Source organism: Berghia stephanieae, chromosome 1, assembly GCF_034508935.2.
Source record: "Berghia stephanieae isolate SIO BIC M18660-M18661 chromosome 1, UCSD_Bste_1.3, whole genome shotgun sequence".
Taxonomy (NCBI): domain Eukaryota; kingdom Metazoa; phylum Mollusca; class Gastropoda; order Nudibranchia; family Aeolidiidae; genus Berghia; species Berghia stephanieae.
Genome location: NC_088360.1, coordinates 103,693,887 through 103,716,977, shown reverse-complemented (window position 1 = coordinate 103,716,977; position 23,091 = coordinate 103,693,887). Strand labels below are relative to the sequence as shown.

The 23,091-nt window shown below is 34.7% G+C and overlaps 2 protein-coding genes across 3 annotated transcripts in view; one reads left to right on the top strand and one right to left on the bottom strand.

The window, feature by feature from the left end:
- Window positions 1-120: 120 nt before the first annotated feature.
- On the bottom strand, window positions 121-9,530 carry LOC144962624 (radial spoke head protein 4 homolog A-like). The gene is made up of 10 exons (XM_078895716.1): window positions 9,243-9,530; window positions 7,875-8,064; window positions 7,363-7,641; window positions 6,773-6,833; window positions 6,366-6,479; window positions 5,846-5,943; window positions 5,205-5,346; window positions 3,924-4,033; window positions 1,741-2,000; window positions 121-1,097 (listed from the first exon to the last, which is right to left on the bottom strand). The coding sequence occupies exons 1-10, from the start codon at window positions 9,353-9,355 to the stop codon at window positions 869-871; spliced, it is 1,596 nt and encodes a 531-aa protein (XP_078751842.1). The 5' UTR covers window positions 9,356-9,530; the 3' UTR covers window positions 121-868.
- A 41-nt stretch (window positions 9,531-9,571) lies between these two features.
- LOC144962623 (uncharacterized) overlaps window positions 9,572-23,091 on the top strand; it is a 30,082-nt gene continuing 16,562 nt past the window's right edge. Inside the window, exons 1-7 of one of the 2 annotated variants that reach the window (XM_078895714.1) lie at window positions 9,572-9,709; window positions 17,088-17,186; window positions 17,388-18,176; window positions 19,458-19,778; window positions 20,558-20,747; window positions 21,292-21,467; window positions 22,425-22,486. In XM_078895714.1, coding sequence (XP_078751840.1) covers window positions 17,096-17,186; window positions 17,388-18,176; window positions 19,458-19,778; window positions 20,558-20,747; window positions 21,292-21,467; window positions 22,425-22,486 — 1,629 coding nt within the window. In that variant the 5' untranslated portion in view covers window positions 9,572-9,709; window positions 17,088-17,095. The remainder of the gene's footprint in view (window positions 9,710-17,087; window positions 17,187-17,387; window positions 18,177-19,457; window positions 19,779-20,557; window positions 20,748-21,291; window positions 21,468-22,424; window positions 22,487-23,091) is intronic. The other variant, XM_078895715.1, reaches the window with a different exon arrangement.

Below are 23,091 nucleotides of genomic sequence, written 5' to 3'. Positions count from 1 at the left end.
AAGAAGAAGAGACATAAAGAACAGAGTGTTTTATCGCAGTGCAGTGAGACTTGTCAGTAAATAGAGAGAAAAAAAATATGAAAACAGAAATCTCAAAGAACTCGAACAAATCAAACCAGGTGACAGTAAATGATTCATTTATTCTATTATATACATTATCACAATTGTTCATCTTTTGTAAATACGTATTTTAATTTATTCTGCCTCTCTATTCAGACAACCATTGTAGTCAAAATGTGTACAATGAGTGAGAAAAGGTATAACTTAAAAATGTGTTAAAAAGTATATTTTATATAAAACTTTTTCTTTTTTCCTTCAGTTTGAAAAAAGGTTAAAAATTAATAACGAAATTTTAGTAAAATTCTTTGGATTCTATAAAACAAAAATATGTTTCATGAAATATTCAAGACAAAGCAAGTTAATTAAATAGTCTCTCTTAAACTTCACACAGGACTACGAAAGTGAAAAAAAAAAAAAATAGTATAGAAATAGCCACAAAACAATCACTATTGCATTACAAAAACATAATATTGCAAAAGTTCTTTTCTCATCCCGTTGAAGCCATAGTAGCTTCAATTTTATTCTTTATCGTCATCATTGATCATGTTATAAATTTGAGAGGAATGAAAAGGAAGAAAAAGATGAAGAAGAGGAAGATCGAAGACAACGATAAAGAATTTTAGCAGAAAACGTGGATCACCTCAGTTTGGATGTCTTGAAATCATTCACTGTCAATCAATTCCAGAACAAATCATTTCCAAAGTTTGTCTATATCTTCTGAAATTCACGTGAACAGTTCTTTTTTGTCATCTTTTTAGACCGTAGTTATTGACTGAGGTGACATTCCTACCCTTTTTCTACCCTTTATCTAATCGTCCTCATCCTCCTCCTCTTCAGCCTCCTCCATTTCTTCTGCCGCCTCTGCAGCTTCTTGTTGAGCGGCTCTAAGCGCTGCCTCCTCCTCTGGCGTGGGATCTTCAGCCTCTGTGATTTCTGGACCACTGGGGAACTCTTCTTGGATGGGTGGGGGTGGGGGTGGACTGTAGTTTTCAGACTTGTATTTGTGTCCACATCCCACGTAGATATTTTCAAATTTCCTGAAAAAGTCAATGTGTTATGCAGTTCTTAATATTTTTTTCATGACCTTTTTACTTCCTAAATCTCACAATGTTTAATGTTACAAGTGCCGTTAGTGTAATGATGAGCAGAGTGAAAACACTAGAAACGCCATATAGTTCATTATTTTTGTATTTGATAGTACAGCTGCTTTCAGCTAACTTTACATGATTCATTTAAGAGGTAAATTGAAGTGGAAAATAATAATTGCAAAAGGAGAAAAGAATCACAACATTACTCAACTAGATATCTTTTCAAAAATTAGGTAGCATATGCTGGAAGAAGATTAAACTATGAAAAGCCATGTATGAAACAGTATACAGCAGAAATAAGGTTTACAAGTTTATTTACTTTGGCTTTCGTCATTTAATCATAAAATTTGATGGCCGAAAAAAAAATGTGAAAAATAGAATGAAACTAATTACCATAAAATATACAACGGTAATAACAAATATAAAAACAATAAAGGAAGATGATATTAAAAAAAAAAAAACAGCCTGTGTTAATTTGGATCCAATCTCAAACCTTGTGCCCTATTGCAGAAAGTTTGGGTTTTTTAAGAATGTCTTTTCTGGAACGGTATAGTACATAGCTATTTTTTAAAAATTAAATATCATGACTTACTTCTCAAAGGCAAATGCATGAGCTCCTGGCCAGAGGTTGGAATGCATGACAGCAATGGCGAATTGTGGGACAAGGTTGGATGACAGTGCAGGTGTCCAGGCAGGCATGCCGGCTACCTCGTCATCCTCGGCCAAGGGAGTTAACAGTGGTGGACCCACTTCTGGTTCTGGCTCATCTGGTTCTTCCCTCTCCTCCTCTTCCTCATCATCCTCAAAATCGTCCTCGTTCTTTTGTACTGGATTCCACCAGGAACAACGACCCTGAAATAGTTTGTGTTCAACAATGTGTTTAAAAGGACTCCGCTTTGATTTAAACTTTCTTTATTTGAATCATTGTTTCTTCTAATGATAAGTGTGATAAATTACAGGTCAAAGTGATATTACGAAACTGTCGAACTTAAAATTCAGATTTCAATCGATGTATTAATGTTTTATTGTATTGTTTTTGTTATTGGCTGAAGAAGGGTTTTGAGCCTGAAACGTTCCTGTTTGGTGTTTTGTTCTTTTCCGAAGTAGTAATGTTCATTTTTATTAATAACTTTTATAGATTACAAGGTAGAGTCATGGTCGGGAATTGAAAACTTAATATTATAGTTGTTACATTTAGGCATTTATTTAGAGAGGCAGTTTTGGAGAAGGTTGGTGAGGGGGGCCGGGTCTTTTGGGAGGGTCTTAAGAGGTACAAAATCTCATAGCAGTCGAACTAATAACCAAACAACGTTTATGATTTATAGCCTGATAGATGCACATCTCGTGAAGTTTTTTTTGTTGCTGTTTGTTTGGGGGTTTTTTTTATTGCTTTGTTTTGTTTGCCCCCCCCCCCCCCCTTTCCTTGAACATTGTTAACTAGGATCTGAGTCTTTTTTTTTCTCTCTTTAAAAAGTTTCAAAAGTATTCTTGTCAACTCCAAACAGAATATGCGACCCACCTCCTCATAAAAGTATTGTGTTGGGGTGGTTATTTAGATGCTGAAAATTAAATTTACTTTCAACAATACGAAACTCAGATTAAGGTTCTTGATTTTATTGGATATTACAATGAATATAGTTTCTTTAGTTGAGCAAAACCAAGATTTCTAATTTCTCATTATTTTTAACACTACCGAATTAAAGTCACTTTTCAACACCTGCTTCTTCCCAACTTAATACCAGATTGAGGCAGTGGGTCACATATTTCACCCATCATCCCAAAATGGTATTATGTCAAGGTTATTCAGATTCCAAAATGTCAAACTAAAGACAAACTGATCAAAAAGATGAAATTTCAATATATGAATGAATTAATATATGCTGCGCTGTCCCCATGGACGTTTACGGTGAATGTTTGTGTTACTTCGAGTGTGTCAGTCTGTTTCTAGTATCCAGTTAATAATTTGTTTCCATAAATCTCTGTCCAGTGCAAGTGTTCTTAGCTTTTGAATGTCATCATGTTAAATGTACGGCATTCTAAAATATGACACCCTAGAAATAGGAGAGCTAACACGTTAGCTCTCCTATATCTAGGATGACACTTCATCTCAAAATGGTATGATGCCGAGAATGTTAATTTATAATGAAAATTCTATGCAGTGTAAGAAATTGTACTCATTCCCCACCGTATCGAATAGAAATTACTCCAGTTTTTCATATTAGTGTCCATAAATTCAATTTCCAACAACTAGTCCATCCAACATAATACCGCTTTGAGGCGAGTGGTCACAAAAACCATTTTCATTATACAATTTCTTAAATAAAACATATAAACGCAACTCAGTTTGATATTTTTGGATATAAATTCAATTTTCAGCATCTTAAACATCCCAACATAATTGAGCTTTTTATATATAGCACAATATCCACTAAACATGCTCAAAGCGCTTTACAAAGGTAACTTGACCAAAAGCAACACATTACATGTTGAACGAGATGTAACGCCTATTAGGCGATATTACAATTTTTTACAACAGAGAAAATGCTGTTGACAGCCAGGTACTCATTTTACATCTAGTACGGTGAGAGAATGTGAGAAAAGAGCCTTTTCCAAGGACTCAACTATGCGCCGAGCGAGGCTTGAACCCAAGACCTTCCAATCCAAAAGTGAGTGTCATACCACAAGACCACATAGCCGCACAATACCGCATAATTAATACCATTTTGAGATGATGCATCTCATGTGAATTTTGTGAAAAGAATGAATTGTTGTTACCTGTGGTAAAATGTGCTGGACGTGATGTACCCAGTTTCCAAGACCAGGTTCAGCCAGCTCTCTGACAGGGATTCCTTCAAAGTCCATATTTTCAACAAAGTTATCACGGCCTGTCAATAGAAAATAATGCTAGTTAACAATAGTATGTAATAATAGTAACAATTTGTTTGATATATGATCTTCAAGAAGGTGTTTGTGAGTGCCTGTGTATGTGTGTGTGTGTGTGTGTGTGTGTGTGTGTGTGTGTGTGTGTGGTGCGCGTGTTTGGATATGTTTGTGTTTCTTTGGTTGTATGTGAGTATAACTATATTTATATGTGAGTTTGTGTGGATGTTTCCACACATTTGTGTGTGCGTGTGTGTGTGTGTGTACGTGTGTGTATACGTGTGTGTGTGTGTGTGTGTGTGCTTGTGTGCGTGTGTGTGTTTCATTTTCTTTTTTTAAATCTCCTTCAACGAAAAAGGAAGAAAAAAAAAATAGGAAATAAATATAACGTAATATCAAGACACATGGAACGAAGCCTAACATCAAGGTTTCGTAAATCAAAACCAGAATTATACGATTTCCATTTAATATTATGATTTTCTTTCTTTCTAATTCATTCTTTCTCTTGTTATTTTTTCAAAAAATAACTGGATGTGGTTCCTGGCAGCCCATAATGGGCAGAGTGGTACTTGCTGTGTTTTCTATTCCCTTATATATGTTTACCAATTTGCTTTTTGACTTTGTCTTGGAATGAGATTACTTGGTTTTGTCCTGGCTATTGCCAGAGTCCTTGGCTGGGAGGGAAACAGTCAAACGTATATTTATTGTTTAGGGAGATGATATTTTTTTCTTGTAAATCATCTCTCTGTTATGTATTGTTATATTTGTTATTTTGAAGGTTTCAAGTGAGCATTTTAGTGTATTAATCTTAGTTGGATCCTGTGCTGGTGCCTGGATGAGACTTATAGGTGATCTCAAACTAAGTACATTGATGGTATGTTCTTGGAATCTACACCTGTTCCCTATTTGTTCCCAGTTCCCCTTTGTCTTACTTTCTTCTTGGGTTCTTTAATTGTAATTCTAGAATTTGTCTATCCCAGTTTCTTCCTTTTTACTGGCGGTTGATATAACCTAGATGTGTTGCAAGCGCCGTAAAACCCTTAAAAACAACCCAAACAAATAATAATAATAATAATTTCTTTTTGTTTTGTTTTTGTTTTTTTTTGTGTTTTTTTATTATTATTTTTTTGGGGGGGGGGGGGGAAGGGGGGTTGATAATGAAAAATTATATCTCACCTTCACCCTCCTCTTCCTCTTCCTCCTCCTCGTCAAATTGGTAGAATCCGAGAGGTGAAATGTGAGTACCCGCACTGATTCTGGCAATCTGGGCCCTCAAATAATTTGCCTCATTGCCAGGGAATGGTGGGTAACTAACAACCTGGAATTGAAATTCGAAGAAAATACGTTGAAATAGCAGCTGGGGAGGACTTGGAAACAAGAGATTGGAAATGAGAGGTCAACGTTTGGATTCAAAATTAAATTAATAATAAAAGGCAAATTGATAAGTTAATCAAATAATTATACAAAAATATTACTTAACCAATTAAAATGAAAAATTTTATTTACCTGGAGATGCATAGCTCATTGAAAAACTAGATGGTATAAAAATTTACACATGTTTTATAAAATATTAGTGATTTATTTACCAATAAATATATAGCTTTTACATATAAATCTAAGCGGTAATATATTAAATTCTATCTTCATATATTTTTTTAAAGGATTATTTACCTACAGACGTATAGCTTATGTTGTTGTGGTAATGCCGATTGTGGCAGCCACTATTGGGAATCAATTCTACCCTCGGGAAAAGTTGTCAACTAAGAAATTCTTATTTCAGTTGAGTGCTTTGTTTGATAAGCATTAGAGATACTCACTGGAGCATCCAATCTTCCAGTCATGAATTTCTTGATTTGTCTTGAAATTGTGATTTGATTGGGCTGGACAGGGGGAAGCTTGACCCAGGGTTTGCCAGCTAATGGGGAGAAAACATTAAAATATTACAACCATATCATACAGCAAACGAATGTGCGCATGGTTTATACAATATTATACTCAATTCGGTTTATTGTTGTTTATTTTTCTTTGTTGTTGTTGTTTTGTTTTAATTTTGTTTTTCGTTTCTTTTTCGTTTTGTTTTTTTTCACAGTGTGCCTTTGAGTCCCCGATTTGGAAACCAAGCTGTATTTTATTAAGTAAATGTCACCAAATAAACTATTAACTGCTCCCTGAATAAAAAACATAAACTTTTTTCATTATTAAATGTTTCTTTAATGATTGAAAAGTACCTAGGTACAAATTTAAAAAACCATTGATTATAATGTCATAATAAGTAATGCATTCAAAATATTAAAAACAAAAACAAAAAAACAAAAAAAAAAACAAAACAGAACTCACGGTCATTGCAGACGAAGTATGTTTTCTTATTTGCCCCAGTCTTATTATCCTCTTTGGGGACGGTGGGTGGGGGTTTGAAGTCAGGCTTAGGAGTGTCATCCTCCTCCACCTCTTCTGTTGAAAGATGTAAAACTAGTTATCACAAAATTTTAGCAGTTGTGGTTAGCCTTATTTTAACACGGCAAATAAAAAATGGAAACTTAAACGAGTTTTTCTATGTTTTCAATCAACACAATTTAATTAAATAATATTCCCATACTTTGCAGAGTTAGAAATAAGCAATATGTAAATGAAGTATTTATTACTTTATAAAATTTGTTCCTTTATCTACAATATGTTTCCCGTCAAAATGATACAGCAAAAAAAAAAAAAAAAAAAGAGAAGCAATAATTCTATAGCTTCCTTACCTTCCTCACCATCTTCATCAACTTCCTTCTCAACAACTTCGTCATCTTGTGCTTCTTCCGGCTGAAAAAAAAAATCATTACATTTAGAAATATTTTGAGTGGGATTTAGCAGATAAAAAAATAGATAAAGAAATATACATTAAATAGAAGATTTAATATCAGTTAGTCTTTATTTCTCTCTTTCTGATTTACATCATTTCAATCTACCGAATGAAAAATCTGATCGGGAAGAATTTTGCTCAAGACTCAAACCTTGACAAATAACAATCTTATAGAATGCCATTCTGTAGTTTAGCAAAGTTACACAAGTTCGCTATTCACGAAGACTATCTCGAAAATAAGCATAATTAGCCTAAGTATTTATGTGTGATTTTATTAAAATTAACTAATTTGGATTTAATTTTATAACAATGCTCTTGTTATTTCGGAGACAGCTCTTGTGGACAAGCAACATCGAGAGCATGATGTCTATCATTTATTTTAAATTGAAGCATAATAAATAGTTTTGTCGTGATATTTCATTTTTCAATTGTAATGGCATACAATTTTATAGAAATGATAATCTACATCTCATAATAATATGTTCTTACTTCCTCTTCTTCTTCCTCCTCCTCATCTCCCTCTCTGTACTCAACTTCAGCGACATAATAGTTTTGTTCCGTGCCAAAGATTTTCCCCCAGAACCTAATGTGTTGGAAGGCACTGGTGTCATTCAAACTCTTCATTGCAAGCCAAACTCGGATTATTTCCTCGCGATTCAAACCAATTCCAGCTTGTTCAAAGTAGAATGCGAGTTCCATGATATTTGGTAGTGGTGTTTCAATCTCCTCATCTTGTACATTGTCTTCTTCTCCTTCATCACCTCCTTTCTGTAAAATAAATAAATAAACAAAAGAACATTAAAAACTGACATAATGATATTATTATAGTCACATTCGATAAATATTATGTACTAGTTTTGTTGTTTGCTTTTGTTGTTGTTTTTTGTTGTTCTTTCTCGTGAGTGTAACTTTGTCGTTAATGAGGTACAATTTAGAAGGATAAACACTATTGATTTTTACCCCTTGGCATTACCCCACTAACAGTAGATATTTGTACTTACAGTGAAAAGTTTCCTTTGAACTTGTGCAAGAGCAACCTCGGTTGATCGATCAATCTTATCTTGTACTGTGTCGACATCTGAAGTGAATTTTGTTCTCTTTGCATCTTTGCTTATATCCTCAAAAATATCAACAACATTGTCTGGTCTCTCATCAAGAACTTTGCTGAGTACTCTTGACAGATGGTCATAACTGAAAAGGATAACATTGATACATAAAAGTAAGTTTTCCAAGTATGATTCTCGTAAATATTGAAAAATATCGCCATTTTATAAACCTAGTATTTGCATCATTTTGCAATTATCTGACAAAAGCATCACATAGTCATGTAAACTCAAATAAAGAAGAAGAAAAACATTCTACGGAAGGAGAATTGTAAGATGTATAGACCTTCAACTTTTCAAATACAAAAAGGAACCTAGTTAAGTATTTTTCGAGAAACAATAGCCATATGTTATCAGTTGAGTTCCGGTTACTCAATCTTCTCAGTTTCATCATATTAAACGGTACATTCATGTCTAAAGGTTGTTTTGTTTTTGTTTGCTGTTGAAAATGATGGGTCATATATTGTCGTCCTCCATCTCTTCTTTTTGCGCCCATACCTCTCCTCCTCGTTTGACCTCTTCTCCACCTTCACAACCTCCTCCTGCCCTTCCCCTTTCGATCCTCTTCCTCTTCCATCTTCTAGCCATCTACTATGTAACCACATAAATCATCAAGCTGATTACAGATTAGTTATATAAAACCATGTACGATCAGTGAGATCCCAAAGCTTTAATAGTTGTAGTTGAATTTTTTGTAGCTAGTAATTTGCAGTGTTTTTCAATTGCTAATGGTTTCTTTAAAGAAATCAGTGGATTATGTGGACTTGTCGCAAAACATTTGGATAATTTTACCTCAATTAAGTGGCCTTGATTTTACACGGTTGGAGAATAAAAATTTCAATACATAGTTAATTTGCTGCAACTTCAATCAAAATTTGAATGGAGCAAAACAAAAATCTTTACTTCTAGTTCACTGGTTGCGGCATTCAAAATCGACTTCGATTGGTTAAAAGTTAAAATCCATGTAACAGTTTACTAGTTTGATGTTATAGCCCCTTTGTTGTAACAGAGAAACTCCCAAACAAACACAAAACATTTCCGTAACAACAATCATAAATAAGCCAATAATTTGAGTTCGGTTACCAGAGAAGATGATGGCCCCACACATTGTGAAGCAGCTCATGTCAAAATGGATTCACGATTGCTGTTGCTTATTCAAGTATGATTCTTACTCAACTATTTCAAAATTTTATTTTAGAATGCATAAAAAGTGACGGTATATATAAATCCACAAACATATAACATGGGCAACAGAGAAAAACTTACAGATTGATTCCTGTGTTTGTGCTTGCTGTGAGAAGATACGATTTCGCTTTTTGGAATTCCTTATCCTTTGCAGAGAGAGTGCTCTCCTGTGCCGGAGTAGCTGCTCCTGACATTTTGTATAAATCTGTCTTTTTTTTCTAAACTAATTTACGGCAATGCTCAAAAAATAAGCGTTAGATGAGCATCCGCGAGGTCCCTGCCCACTACTTGCAATGGCGTCTCGTTTCCTTGGAGTGTTGCTAAGCTAAACATCAATACATGGAATGAGTAAAACGTCACTTCCTGTATGGTGCTGCCAGTTCTATGACGTTTATCACAAACATTTCACAGAACAATAAATGAATGGGCTTTGGATTGCGGATGCACTCCCTTTCATTTTATTCCTTGAAGTTGAAGGATAAATAAATAATAATGTAAATATATGTGAAATGCACTTTCATTCCTGAAATTTCAGCAGTATTGCTATGGTAAAAGTTCTTTGCATATTGAAATATTTATCTTATGCTGTATCGAAGGGCGTTGCAATCGCCCAAGTTGATAAGTTTTCCATTGTTTACATTTTTTCCTCTACAATCTTTCTTCAGATTCTCCCGAATCGAAAAGATGGTAATAACATCGTCGATGCTCTATTGAGTCTTGTTATTATTCTCGGTTCTTAATAAAGTCCGACAATCATTTTTGAAAAGTCAATTCCAGATTCTTTCAATCCATAGAGTCATAGAGACTAGAGATAATTAGTCTTCTAGTGGGAGTGGGAGGTAATGTTGTAGGTCTAGATAGAGAGGTGCGCCGGTGTTACTGTTACCAATACCGCTGTGATTATCCCCAGACACCTGTCTGGGGATGATAAAAATTCGTTATCCCCAGACACCTGTCTGGGGATAACGAATTTTCATTATCCCCAGACGCATATTTGAAACTCCGCTCTTTTAAACAATTATCCACATTCCAGAATATGGAATATGGAATGTTTCCAGATGCACATAGAAATAAGGAAAGTTAATAAAATATCTATAGAAACATAAAATTAACCAACATTAAAATCAGTTGTTACTACATATACACAATATGCGTCGACTTCGAAGTGGGTGTCATGGCCGAATGGTTTAGTCGTCTGCCCTGGAAGTTTGACCAGAATCGACGTTGTGGGTTCGAATCCTGGTAACGTCACTTTAAAAAAAAAAAAAAAATTCCGTCCTCTTTTTACAGAACTCTCTCTCTCTCTCTCTCTCTCTCTCTCTCTCTCTCTCTCTCTCTCTCTCTCTCTCTCTCTCTCTCTCTCTCTCTCTCTTCTCTTCGGTTTTTTTCTAGTTTCTAGCAAATATATTTGTCCCCACTCCGATCTCAAATAGTGTCTAAAAAGAATAAATAATTAAAAAGCAAACAAACAGAAATATTCAGAGAGCGACCAAATGGTGAGATAGAGGAGAAAAAAAAACAATAATTGTTTTAAAAATAAAAACAATTTAAGAAATTCATGCTCAGAAACGGAACATTTACATAAAGGTTTAGCAAACAAAAAACTCTAAGGTTTAGGTCAAAATATATAAAAAAGAAAAAGAGAGATTTCCCTCAGAGCAGGGAATAATAATAATAATAATAATAATAACAATAATAATGATAATAATAATAATAATAATAATAATAATAATAATAAAGATAATAATAATGATAATAATAATAATGATGATGATGATGATAATAATAATAATAATAACAATAATAATAATAATAATGGTTCGAATCTGTGCAGCTAAAAGGAGTAAAATGAAAGGTGGCCTAACCCACTGAGCTGTCTATCCACACCACTATAGGAATATCTTAAATTCTTATATGAGCTAAACATATTTCCACCATTTTTGCTTCCTTGTTTTGGTAGTTATTTTCATCTCTGATTCGAATAAAAATATGTTGTTGGATCTGGTTTTGTGGACGTGTGATACTAAATTGTATTGTCTAGTGCGAAGAAGACAGGAAAATAACAGGTGTCGGTTTTGGGCTTTGGGGCGAACAACACCATGGCCTAGGAATTCGTCCGCGAAATAAAAAATAATTCCCGGTCATCCCCAAAATTGTGGCCAGAATGAGCAAATTATAGAAACAAGAGATGATCAATAAAGTTAACAGGTAGGTAGGTAGTGAAAATTTAAATGGTTGGTGGACTATGAACAGATTTGATGATTAACAACTTTCTTCCTGGTTTTGAATTGCCAGTTTGACGTTTTCAGATCAAAGTAACAAAAGAAATTTCATTGATCCATTTGCTTTAAAATAATTTTTTTAAAAGAGCTGGATTTGACATTTGATCACTATTTACTTTCATCTTGTGTTCAATATCACTTGATATATTAACTGTTTTGGGACACAACCACTAGTATTTTTTTCCAGAATAATTGATATTTTTCACGCCTAGTTTGGCATTTTGCATAAAATCTTTCTGCCCACTTGCTACATGCGTCTGGGGATAACGAATTTTCATTATCCCCAGACAGGCGTCTGGGAATAATGACAGCCGTTACCAATACTTAGCTTCCATACCAGGACAATCATTCGTTTGGACAGAAAAAACAAATAAAAAACTTACCGCTTACCGTCAAAAGCAGTTTAGATTTGAAGATGCATTTGTTTTCTATCAAAAAACATTCAGTACTGGACAATCCTTGATGAATTTCAAAAGTTGTGTTTGAAATTATATCCTAATTTTTTTCATGATTCCATTCCTCGCGAAATCGCGTGGGTTTACGTCTGTTACCTACGTCTGGTGCCGTGCAAACAAAACAAAGGTTTTTTTAAAAGTTTATTGAGAAAAAGATACTGAAAAAAGTGTCCCTAGATAGGTATGCAATTTGGTGCCTTAGTGCAGTAAAAGTTGGTGCGCAAAATGAGTTCGTAGCGGATGCGAGACTGTGTGTGTGTGTGTGCGAGTGTGTGTGTCTCTTTCTTTTTTTTTTTTTGGGAGTGCCTACGTACACGGTAACGGGGCATCTAGCCTCAGGATCTACGTACACGTAAACTGGCCTACCGTTGCAACACAAGCAATAGATTATGGTCCTCGCTGTCGTGACCGTGCGCGCTCGTGTGTGTGTGTGTGTGTGTGTGTGTGTGTGCGTGTGTGTGAGTTATTTTTTTAAAAAATCAAAACAATTTCAACCATTAATGGAGAGATTCGATCTTACACTCCCCAAACTCCAGATCTTAGTCTTAATGTTATCATTAAAAGACAAGCTTTGGGATTTATAGTTTAATTGAAGCCCGAGTCTAAATATACTCTTACTACTGCTCTCTTGGTGGAAACGATTTATTCCGCATAAGCAATCTGCAGGAAAAAATCAGTGTCACTGTAAAAGGTTAAAATTTCACGAAGTACGCTCCGTGAACACCGCTGTAACATTCCTTTGATCTACGTCATCAGGCTTGTTTCTTTCATCTTTTCCCATTCCCCCTTACTATCCCCCCATCCTCCCGCCCATCTCTCTCTCTCTCTCTCTCTCTCTCTCTCTCTCTCTCTCTCTCTCTCTCTCTCTCTCTCTCTCTCTCTCTCTCTCTCTCTCTCTCTCTCTCTCTCTCTCTCTCTCTCTCTCTCTCTCTCTCATCATAGTGTTATCCCTTCCCCTTCCCATCTCAATGTAAAATGAAAACGTTCTGCTGTTTGCAGATACATGTATGATTGTTTTGTTTTTTCTCTCTCACTCGGCTGGGATTAAAAACCAAGACATCAGGTCATGGGTGTCTAATGCCAAAGTATAGATTCTCTCTTTGGCCAATTTAGTCATGCATGTGGCAGCCCAGATCTTTATTATGTTCTGCCTATAACACACAATAAGTGGGATTTTGGGGGTGGGTATGAAAGAAATCAAGGTCATAAGTAACCGTGCACAAGAGCTGTATCGGGAATTGGTTTCTGGGGGTCTTGCAAATACCAAATATTTTATGGAAAGCTCTTTCGAACTCCAAGACGTCTAGTTTGTTTTGCTATCTTGGAACAAACGAAACAGAGATGTCTTGATGTGTGACCTAGTTGTCTGATTTTGTGACCTGGATGTAAGGTTTTGTGACCTAGATGTATCCTTTTGTGTGTGCAAGCCATGCGGGTAAGTACAGCGATAGCTTGCCAGTTGAGGGAAAAAAAATGAAGAAGCAGCGTATCCGCATTTGAAAAACAAAACAAAAAAACCTGAAAAAAACAAAACAACATAACCTTTTAAAGGCGAATATCAATCTTACTTGGACCAAAAATAAAATCTTACCGTTTTCATCAAAAGACAAAAAAGAAATTACAATTTAAAAACTTGAGCTTTTATATAGGGCAATATCCACCCAACGTGCTCAAAGCACTTTTATCAATATTCTTACTGCTCTTATGGTGGAAACGTTTTTTATTCTGTGTTAAAAAATAATATAAATGAAGACTATTATTTGAAAACAAAAAAATCAGTGTCACTGGCAAAGGGTTAATTGCAGTACTCCTGCATCCTGTGAGACCCCTACGGCACTTGCTAATCATAAAAAAGGAAATAGCAATCAACAATACTAAGGTGAAAAAAAAAGGTGGGGGGGGGGGGAGGGGGAGAGCAAACCCAGTAGCAATGCAACCTTTTAGCGGCAAAATTCGATCTTTGACCTAACACCAAATCTTCTATCATCAAAAGACAAGTAACGGCAAAACGATTATAGACAATTGAAGTCCGAGTTGCGATAGTCTGACCGCTCTCTTGGTGGAAATGCTGTATTCCCCGTTAACAATAATAAAGATAAAAGCAAACTATTATCTAAAAGCAAAAAATTAGCTTCGCTGTTAAGGGGTTAAGAACACCTGCAACTACCAGCATCCTTGAGATGCTCTACGTCACCAAGCGACACGTCTCCCTTTCGTCTGCATGCACCCCCCCCCCCCTCCACTCTTTCAAGGTGGTGGTGGCGGCGGATAAAAAAGGCCTTTTTTCTTTCATTCAATCAACTTGACTGCTGTCGGACCCTAGGCCTTTCTCCAAGTACAAGAAATAATACTCACTTTTTCTCTGCTCCAACGAAAATATCTACCACCTACCGTTCTAATTATTTGTAGCAGACGACAAATTTCTCAAAACGGTCACGTGACACTGTAAAAACAACACAGGAAGTCCATGAAAGCTTATTTACGTCATTTCCTTTGAACCGTGTAAACAACAAAATTTCGTTTTCATTCGACTCAACGGGTCAGATTGGCCGGTATTTTTTAACGAACTAAAGTTCTGAAAAATCAAAATGTTTCTTAGAAAGTTGAAAGATGCTAGTTTTTGAAACAGGGGTAGGTTTTTTTTTTTAATCTTTATATTTTACGTGAATGCATGCTCAAGGCGAATTGGACGTTCAGCAGAGGTTGGTAGGCCAAAGGCCCACCTCTCTAGTCAGACTAAGTGAAAGTGACTTTAAGTCTAAGTCCAAGTCACAAAGCTATCTAGACTTAACAATATACTTTTAAAAAACAAAAAAATCATTATAAGTTATAAGTATAGGTACACTCAGACTCAAGAGGTCAACTCAGCAAGAAAATGAGAAACTTAAACTTTATTCATATTTTTGGGCACGGCGAGTTTATAGATTTTTGTGTATAATTTATAATATAATAATAATAATAATAATAATAATAATAATAATAATAATAATAATAATAATAATAACTGATTTTTGTCCAGACCACTTTGCTAGTTTTGGTGGAATAATAATAATAATTATAATAGAATAGATTGCTGACGATACGACAGGTATATTTTTTTCGGAAGAACTTCCATAAACAGACGCCACTCAGGGAAGACTCGCAATCATACATCAAATTTAAACAATAACATACATTACATTATCAAATATACATGATGCATAAGTATTCAGTAGATTCAAAATTGAAATAATCGTGAGTCGTATATATACTCCACTATTTCAATGTGCAATATTTTTTATAGTTGAGACATTTCCATGAGGAAGTATAGAATAATCATTAGTAATATAGTTAATATATCCGCAAGAGATGCTTTAAAAGACTTATTAATATTAGACAATGTTTCAAATTATATCTAAAAAAATATAAGATAGAATTAATGTAAAAAGAATTAATTAAATGCAAAGTTTAAAACAAAAATAAGAGCCTATATATACGGATTTCTTCCCTTGTTTTGAGATTTTGTCATTTGGCAGAATATCTGGAGAAAAACTAATAAAAAATCCCAGAAATTTCAGCTTCTTTTAATTGTTAATTTGGCTGCTTCTGGGTAATAAAGATAAAATCTGGGATATCTAAAGCTACGCAAAACATATAAAGATGGCCACACTGCTGTATCTCGATTGCACAAATTATTGAAAACAAGCTGTTTTTCTGGACTAATAATAGATAATTTTCTTTTTTCCATTGGATAAATGTCATTTTAACACGTTAACTCCAGGTGAGCAACTCAGTATTTTTACTAGTAGTAATTGAAGTGGTGCCTGTAAGTGTAATTTCAGCCTTTTTGGAGTTTACTTTAAAAAGTAGGTAAATTAAAGTAAGGGACAATTTTTAGTACAGCACCTATGTTGTTTACTTATCAAATATAATTTAAATCATATTGAGTCACTGCACACGAAAATGTCATTATTTTTGGACGCACATTTTTTTATTTCAACTCTAGACATTATTATTGCAATATAACAACAGATACATAAATTAATTAGGAATATTGGCATTGTCATTATATTATAATTATAATTCTAAGACATGACGTGGATCAAGAGATTGAGATCTATTTTTAAAAAAGATAAAACAACAGGGTATAGGCGAAGAATGTAAAACAAGTCATACGAAATGATGATTAGCCCTTTGGCTGTGGTGTTCTTTTATTGTTTCCAGGGGAATCAAAGGGTGGTCATCCCTACTTTCCTGCTCTATAGTGAAATTGAATTTGAAGCATGGGTGCCAGTTTTCCGGTTCATGCTGGAATTCCGGTTTCGTGATTTCTCGAAGTCAAATACCTCCGGTTTCAGTGTTTTGAGTAAAATTAAAATAACCTAATGGCATCGGTAAAAAATCGAAAACGTGATTCAGCCACCTTTTCAGTGTATGGAGGTAGATTTGTTTGCTGTGTAATCATTTAATAATGGTATAAAAACGGTGATGAAATAAGAGTACAGTTTAGGCCGCATTTTCAGTAGGAACATTTTCAGGTTTGGCAAAGTGTCGAGATTTTAGTTTCAGGTTTCAGCACTTCTTTCTGCTGGTACCCATGATTTGAAGTCATTATTATGGGAATTTTAATGTGCTTCATTATTCTCAATTCAGACAGCTTTTTATTATATTTATATTGTCCTGAAACTATAATATGTACATAAATGTGAATCAACATTTTCTTAAAGTGTGAAAATTGAATGAAAAATATGGGTTCATTTATTATTCTTGTAATGGGTAATATTTTGTGTTGGTTTTAGAGCTGTTTCCTTGCAATAATCTGGGTTATTTCTGCTATATCTAAATACATGTATATGAATTCACATGATTTGCCAATTGAAAAAACTTGTTTGATTTCCATTCATGTTGTTGTACTTGTGAGAGTAACATAAATGCCAAGTTGCCATGAAATTAAAACTTCCCAAATAATATTATTATCCTCTCTTTTTACAATGGCAGACAGGAAAAGAGTGGAACTCTCATTCACTTTTTGACCACTCATTGATATTACAGTATATAGGCTTCTATTTTTTATTGTTGGGGTTGGTAGAATGTTCATTTCATTGCCTTGTTACTCTCCTCAACTTTGTACTTCAGTTTCAAATCTCTCGGAATTCATTAATCTGTTATTTTTAAAAACAAACTGTAATTTTTTTTCATTACCACTCCAGTCAACAAAATGGACAAGAGGAAAAAGAAAGATTCTGGACTAAACAATGAAGGGATTGCTGGCCGTTATGTAAAACGAGACACACCCCCTCTGCTTAGAAGTAAGTTTTTCATAACATTGTAGTTTTAAAACAAAAATTTTATCAGTTCATCACTATGTCAATTTTTTAAAAACACATTTTTCATTTAAATTAAAATCATTTTATCCCAATCTTTTGTGTCATGATTATTATCACAGTCTTTATTATCACTCTTATCTTATTATCACTCCCCATTGTCTATTTCCTTTCATGCATTCTCAGATTATCACACCCCAGTCAGACAGGGAACATCATTTCAACGAATTGGACGCAACACCAAATTGCCTACTTCATACATTCCTCAAACACTGCCTTCCTCCACGTCTAACCCACCTCCCAATCCCCAGATGGTCCAAAGTCCACCTTTAGGGTCAAGACCATCCTTGCAAGCTGTCACATTCACTGACCCGAATACCACCCAGTTCACTGACATGGATAAGTACTACGTCGGAAACCAGCCATTTCCCCAACAACAAACGTCTGGTCCGATGAAATACCCTCAATATTCAGAAAATGTCCAGCCCTCACCCAAAGGATTACAACAGTCTGCAAGTGAAATTCCTATTAATTCACAAAATACCCAAATTCGCCATCACCCTTCTCTCATTCAGACACATCACATGAATCCCCCACTCACTCTACAACAACAACAGCTGTCTCAACGTCCTCCACCACCATCACATCAACAGCATCAGAATGCTACTTCTATCAATGAATTGTCCCAGGGCTTTCAAAACATTAGAATGACCTCCTCACCCGTATCTCGAACTGATGTAACCTCTGCATTGTCAAGGTCTATAGGAGTAGTATATTCCCAGCCAGTCAGTGGCATTGCATCTGGTTTAAATCGTCCCAAGGTCAATGTGGCCCATGCCATAAATAATAGTGCCTCTATCTCCAAACCTGACCCGACAGTGAGTCATCCTTTTTACCATGTCCAGAATAATCCTTCTCATCATCCACAAGAAGATCAGCTTGCCATCCACAGTCCCATTAGCATTATAAGAGAAGGTAAAACTTGTTTGTTTTTTAAGTACAGGGGGAGCAGAAGTAGGCATGCAGTGATGCAATATTAAAAGGGAAAACTTAAACATATTATTCACTGAATGTATTATACAAAGAAACGAATATTTCACAAACATAATATTTGCATTTTAATGGATGGAAATCACTAAAAGTAGATGAATTTTTTAAATTTTAAGGTGTGTTGCTTTTACTTCAAATGCTCTATGCCGTTAATTTCACTATTGTGATACTGCTGTATACCTAAGTTTGCAACCGACCACCACCCCACTGTTTATGCATTCTCTTCTACCACCCCCCCCCCCCTCCTGTTTGTGTATACTTTTCAACCCTCCTGTTTATGCATTCTCTTCAAAATTATGTTCAGGATCCATTTAATTTTGATATTCTCATCTTTTTGACATTGTAAGAATGCATAACAATGAAACGGTCTGAAGATTAGTGTCCTAAGTATTTAGGAATATAACATAGGAGATATTTTCACTTGATTTTGATCCTTTAGATATACATGGTTTGCTGAATAGTTGCAGTTGCATACAAGGCGGTAATGTGTGGTAGTGGTATTTGTTTGGGAAGGGGGGGGGGGGGGGGGGGGTGTGCCCATTGTGGAATATTGTTTAGAGTTTCGAACAAAACATAGTTTGTGAAATGATGCCATTACTTTTATAAACCATCAATTAATCATATGGTGAGCAATAAAGTAATAGAGCTCCACTTTGGAAGGCTCCACTTTGGAAGTCTGTCAAAAATAATACACCATGAAATGCAAAATTGAGGTTGTAATTCTGTAAGTCAGTACATGAAGAATGTCACAAATCAAAATGCATTAGATTTGACATTTGCAATACTCGGAATATTGACAGCTTTACAAGTGTATATCATGTAACCAAAATAAGTATTGGAAGTATTCAAAATCACATTAATTGTTTTATGTGTCATTTTCTTTGCTATTTGAGTAATTTCCTCTTCAATTTTGATAGCTTGAATTGTTATTGATGTAGTATTTAAATGCCTACATAACTTCTTCATCGTTTTTAATGACAAAGCTTTTGTTCATTGCATAATCATAATTAGGTCATGGTTTATATGCAATTTTTGTCACCTTTTTATTTTACAAGTTCGTTTAGAGATAGCTATGATATGATTGATTAAATGTAAGCTATCTTCGGAAGAAATATTTGTTTATTACAATTTGTTTTCTGTTTTTGGTTTGTTTTTGGGGGTTTGTTTAATAATGTTAATCTTTGTGTTTTACATCCACTCCTACAGAGAATAATGAAAACCAGCCTTACTATAAATACACAGGACAAATTCCGTCCAATGGGGCAAATAACAGTACCATTACCACCTCCTCGTCTGCCAGCGGAGCCTCAGATGGATTAGGTAATGTCAATCCTGACTACTACAATTTACAGCAACTGGAGGAAAATTTTCAAATTGCACAATATCATCAAGAAATACGCAACCACTATGCTCAACAAAATCCAGGTGGAAAACTTTTGGGGAAGGGAATGTACGGGAATGATCCGATATCAGATTTAAGAGACTTAAAAAATTCTTCAACGCCATCTACCTCTGTCAGTTCATCAGGTAAGCTTGGCTGAATAAATATATGATAAATGAGCATTGGTAGACTATATTTTTTTAGTTCTAAATGTTTAGTGTAGGGTACAGTTTATTTATAAATTCTGTTGAAGATAATAAAGTTTGAAAATACTTTACAACCTTAAGCACTTTGAAATTGGAAGCATGGTTTATTTTTCTCATGTAGTTGTCTTAGGCTAAGGAGCAGTCTTCAAGAGATGGGACATAGTAGTTTTTAAACATTGAATAAATTTCTTCTAAGTAACAGAGAATGATAACTGTTGGTCAGTTTAAATACTACAATTGTACTACAATGATCTCTATAACAAACTCATTCAGATAACTGGATGACTTTTGTCAAACTGCCTTTCCATTACAGTTAACTCGTAGTTGTGGAAGGGATCTTGACCACACCCCTTGGAAATCCTAATAGTCATTATTTAGTAAACAATGGCAGTGATTGCTAAACTAAGCGAATTGCACAGGTACTACTGTTGATGTTATGCTTAGGTTCCTCCCACGAAATCAGTGTTACCAACACACAATACTATGTGTTGCTTTCAATTTCAGCATTTATAGGCTGATAGAGAAAGTTGATTGAGAACTAATCACACAACTGGTGTTCTAAAAACAATAACAAAGAGTAACAGTGATGTCAACTTCATTTATTCTTTTGTTTGGTAACAATCAGCTATTTTTGTCAGAGCGAATATGAATGTGTGTCACAATTTCGTTTTGATTGGCCAAAAATCTGCTGGCTATTGCTTCTTGTCTTTCACTACCAGGGAGTTATTCGTCCCAAGATGAGTTTCCTCTGCCCCCTGGTTGGTCTGTAGACTGGACTGTCAGAGGCCGCAAGTACTACATAGACCACAACACACAGGCCACTCACTGGAGTCACCCACTGGAGAAGGAATCCCTACCTACAGATTGGGAGAGGATAGAGTCAAAGGAAAGAGGAGTTTATTACTATAAGTGAGTTTTTGTAACATCAATTTTCTCTTGCAAATGCTTAACAATTCTTCAGATTTCACTCTTTATGAAATTTGATTCATTTGCCCATTTGTTTATTTATTTTTATCACAAACTGTTAAACACATTTCTTGGTTATTAAAGAATTGAATTTGATGGTATTTTTCCTTTAATTCCATTACATACCCATTGAAAAACACATGGTTATGAGTAAATCCATAAATATTTGAATTCGAGCGTTACAGTTATAATTATAATATGATGTAGAAAAGGGACTGGTATCAACTCCAAATGCAATCAAGATATTTTTGGGTAACTGGGTCTGATAGATCTGTTGGAAAATACTTTGCGATTGGCTGGCGCCCTATCAAAAGGTTAGCAAGCAATTGCTCTTATCATTTAACGCTATAGAAACAAATAGTCTCGCTCCATGGTCCTTAAGACTTTGAATGACTGATATACAAGAAACTCTTTCAACATGGTGAAGTAATTTTAATGTTTGATGTGTAATGCTGCTATTTGTCATGAATATGATTTGTCCATTCAGTCATATAACAAGAACAGCCCAGTACCACCACCCTTGTAGTGTGATCTTGTCCCAGCCATCCATAATGCTTGGATATGGAGGAGGACAGGCAGGGTTGCCCCCCGATAGGATTCCCCCACATTTGGAATATCGTCAGAACAAACAACTTGTACCCGCCAATCCCTACTTAAACACAGGTATATTTTTTTACATTCAGAATTATGTAAGGTACCATATTTCCTTCAACATTTGACATAATATTAACAGGCTTGCCACTATTCCTATTTTATACTTTTTTTCTTTTGCAAAATTAGGATTTTCAGGACATTTTTTCTTTAGATTTCAATTTTGTATTTTGTAAGTTTTTGTTATATAAGCCTATAATCAAGACACTAAATTTCATGTTAATATATTATTATTATTATTATTATTATTATTATTATTATTATTATTATTATTATTATGTAAAATGTCTGTAAAAATGAAGCTGTGCCAAAAGGTTGCTTTCGTGATGTTTCCCATAAAAATACTTCAATAATAAGCTCTTTCGAAAAACTCAGGAAAAAATTCGTTTTTCATCCGTTTCTATTTGTTGAATTGACAATTTAGCTCCAATAGAACAGTAGAATTATTTTCTCAAAGGTTTAAAAAGTGTGGATAGAGTATCACCTTTGTCTACATTTTTTTCGAAACTTTAAAAAGCTGTACTATAACTGCTATAATTTTGATGCTAGATTGTCAGTTTCTGGTTTATTTTTCATTGTTTAACCCAGTGAATGGATGTAAGCAAATGTTTTTCTAAATAACTTAGTATTGGAGTATTTTTGTAGTGAGCGTCACAAAAAAGACCTTTTGCCACAGCCTCATATTTATATGAACCAACAACTTAAGCAACTTCAGCTTTTGTTGCTTTCTCTTTTTGAACAGTCATTTCTATCCATTTTTTGTCCCATCAGAAATTAGGAGACATTACTTCTCCATGTCTTTCAAAAACTATTGGATCAAGGGGTTTAAGAGGAGTTTTTTTGCAGCAATTATTTTGTCATGTTTTTATATTTTTTTGACTCTAAATTCTGTAAAACTCACCTCCAAATTAATATATTTCTAACATTGGTCTCACTTGGTTTATAGTATTATTTTTTTATTATCACCAGAAATTCCAGAGTGGTTAATCGTATTCTCCAAGGCTCCCCAGGAACATGATCACAAATTGAAGGTATATTTGATTCACACTTACAATCCTTATTATGATTACGTAGCATTAGTGTTTTATTATTGTGAAACATGTTCAGATTTTTGACAAATATATTAACTTGTTCCTTGAGTATTTCTATCACGCAACATCCATTAAAGAGGCTCAAAGTGTTTTACAATTGGTCCCTAGTCAACAGCAACACTAAACAATTATTGTTTTTACTTGACTTGACTTAGTGCCTTTCGTCTCCTGGTCATATGACAGGGAGACTTCAGCCACCTCTTCTATCCTTTGTGTGAAATCCCTCCACCTTTTATGGTCTTCTCACATATATCTTAGAGACAGAAGGTCTATTTCATACTGACTTTGGATATGTTTGAGGTGGTTGCTTGGCACAGTGTGATTTTTCGTTGCTGGTCATCCTTTTTATTTACCCAGTCCAAACATTGTGAAATGTGCATTTATGGCTATATTTTGGCAGGTATTTTCTTGTATCTCCTTAGTACATGGCCGAAAAGTCGCCACTGGGCCTCTAAGAAGAGATAGAAAGAGAGAGAGAGAGAGATCTCCTCTTCAAAAATTATCTTATTCAAATGACTCCAAAGTCAAAGCCATTGTAATATATG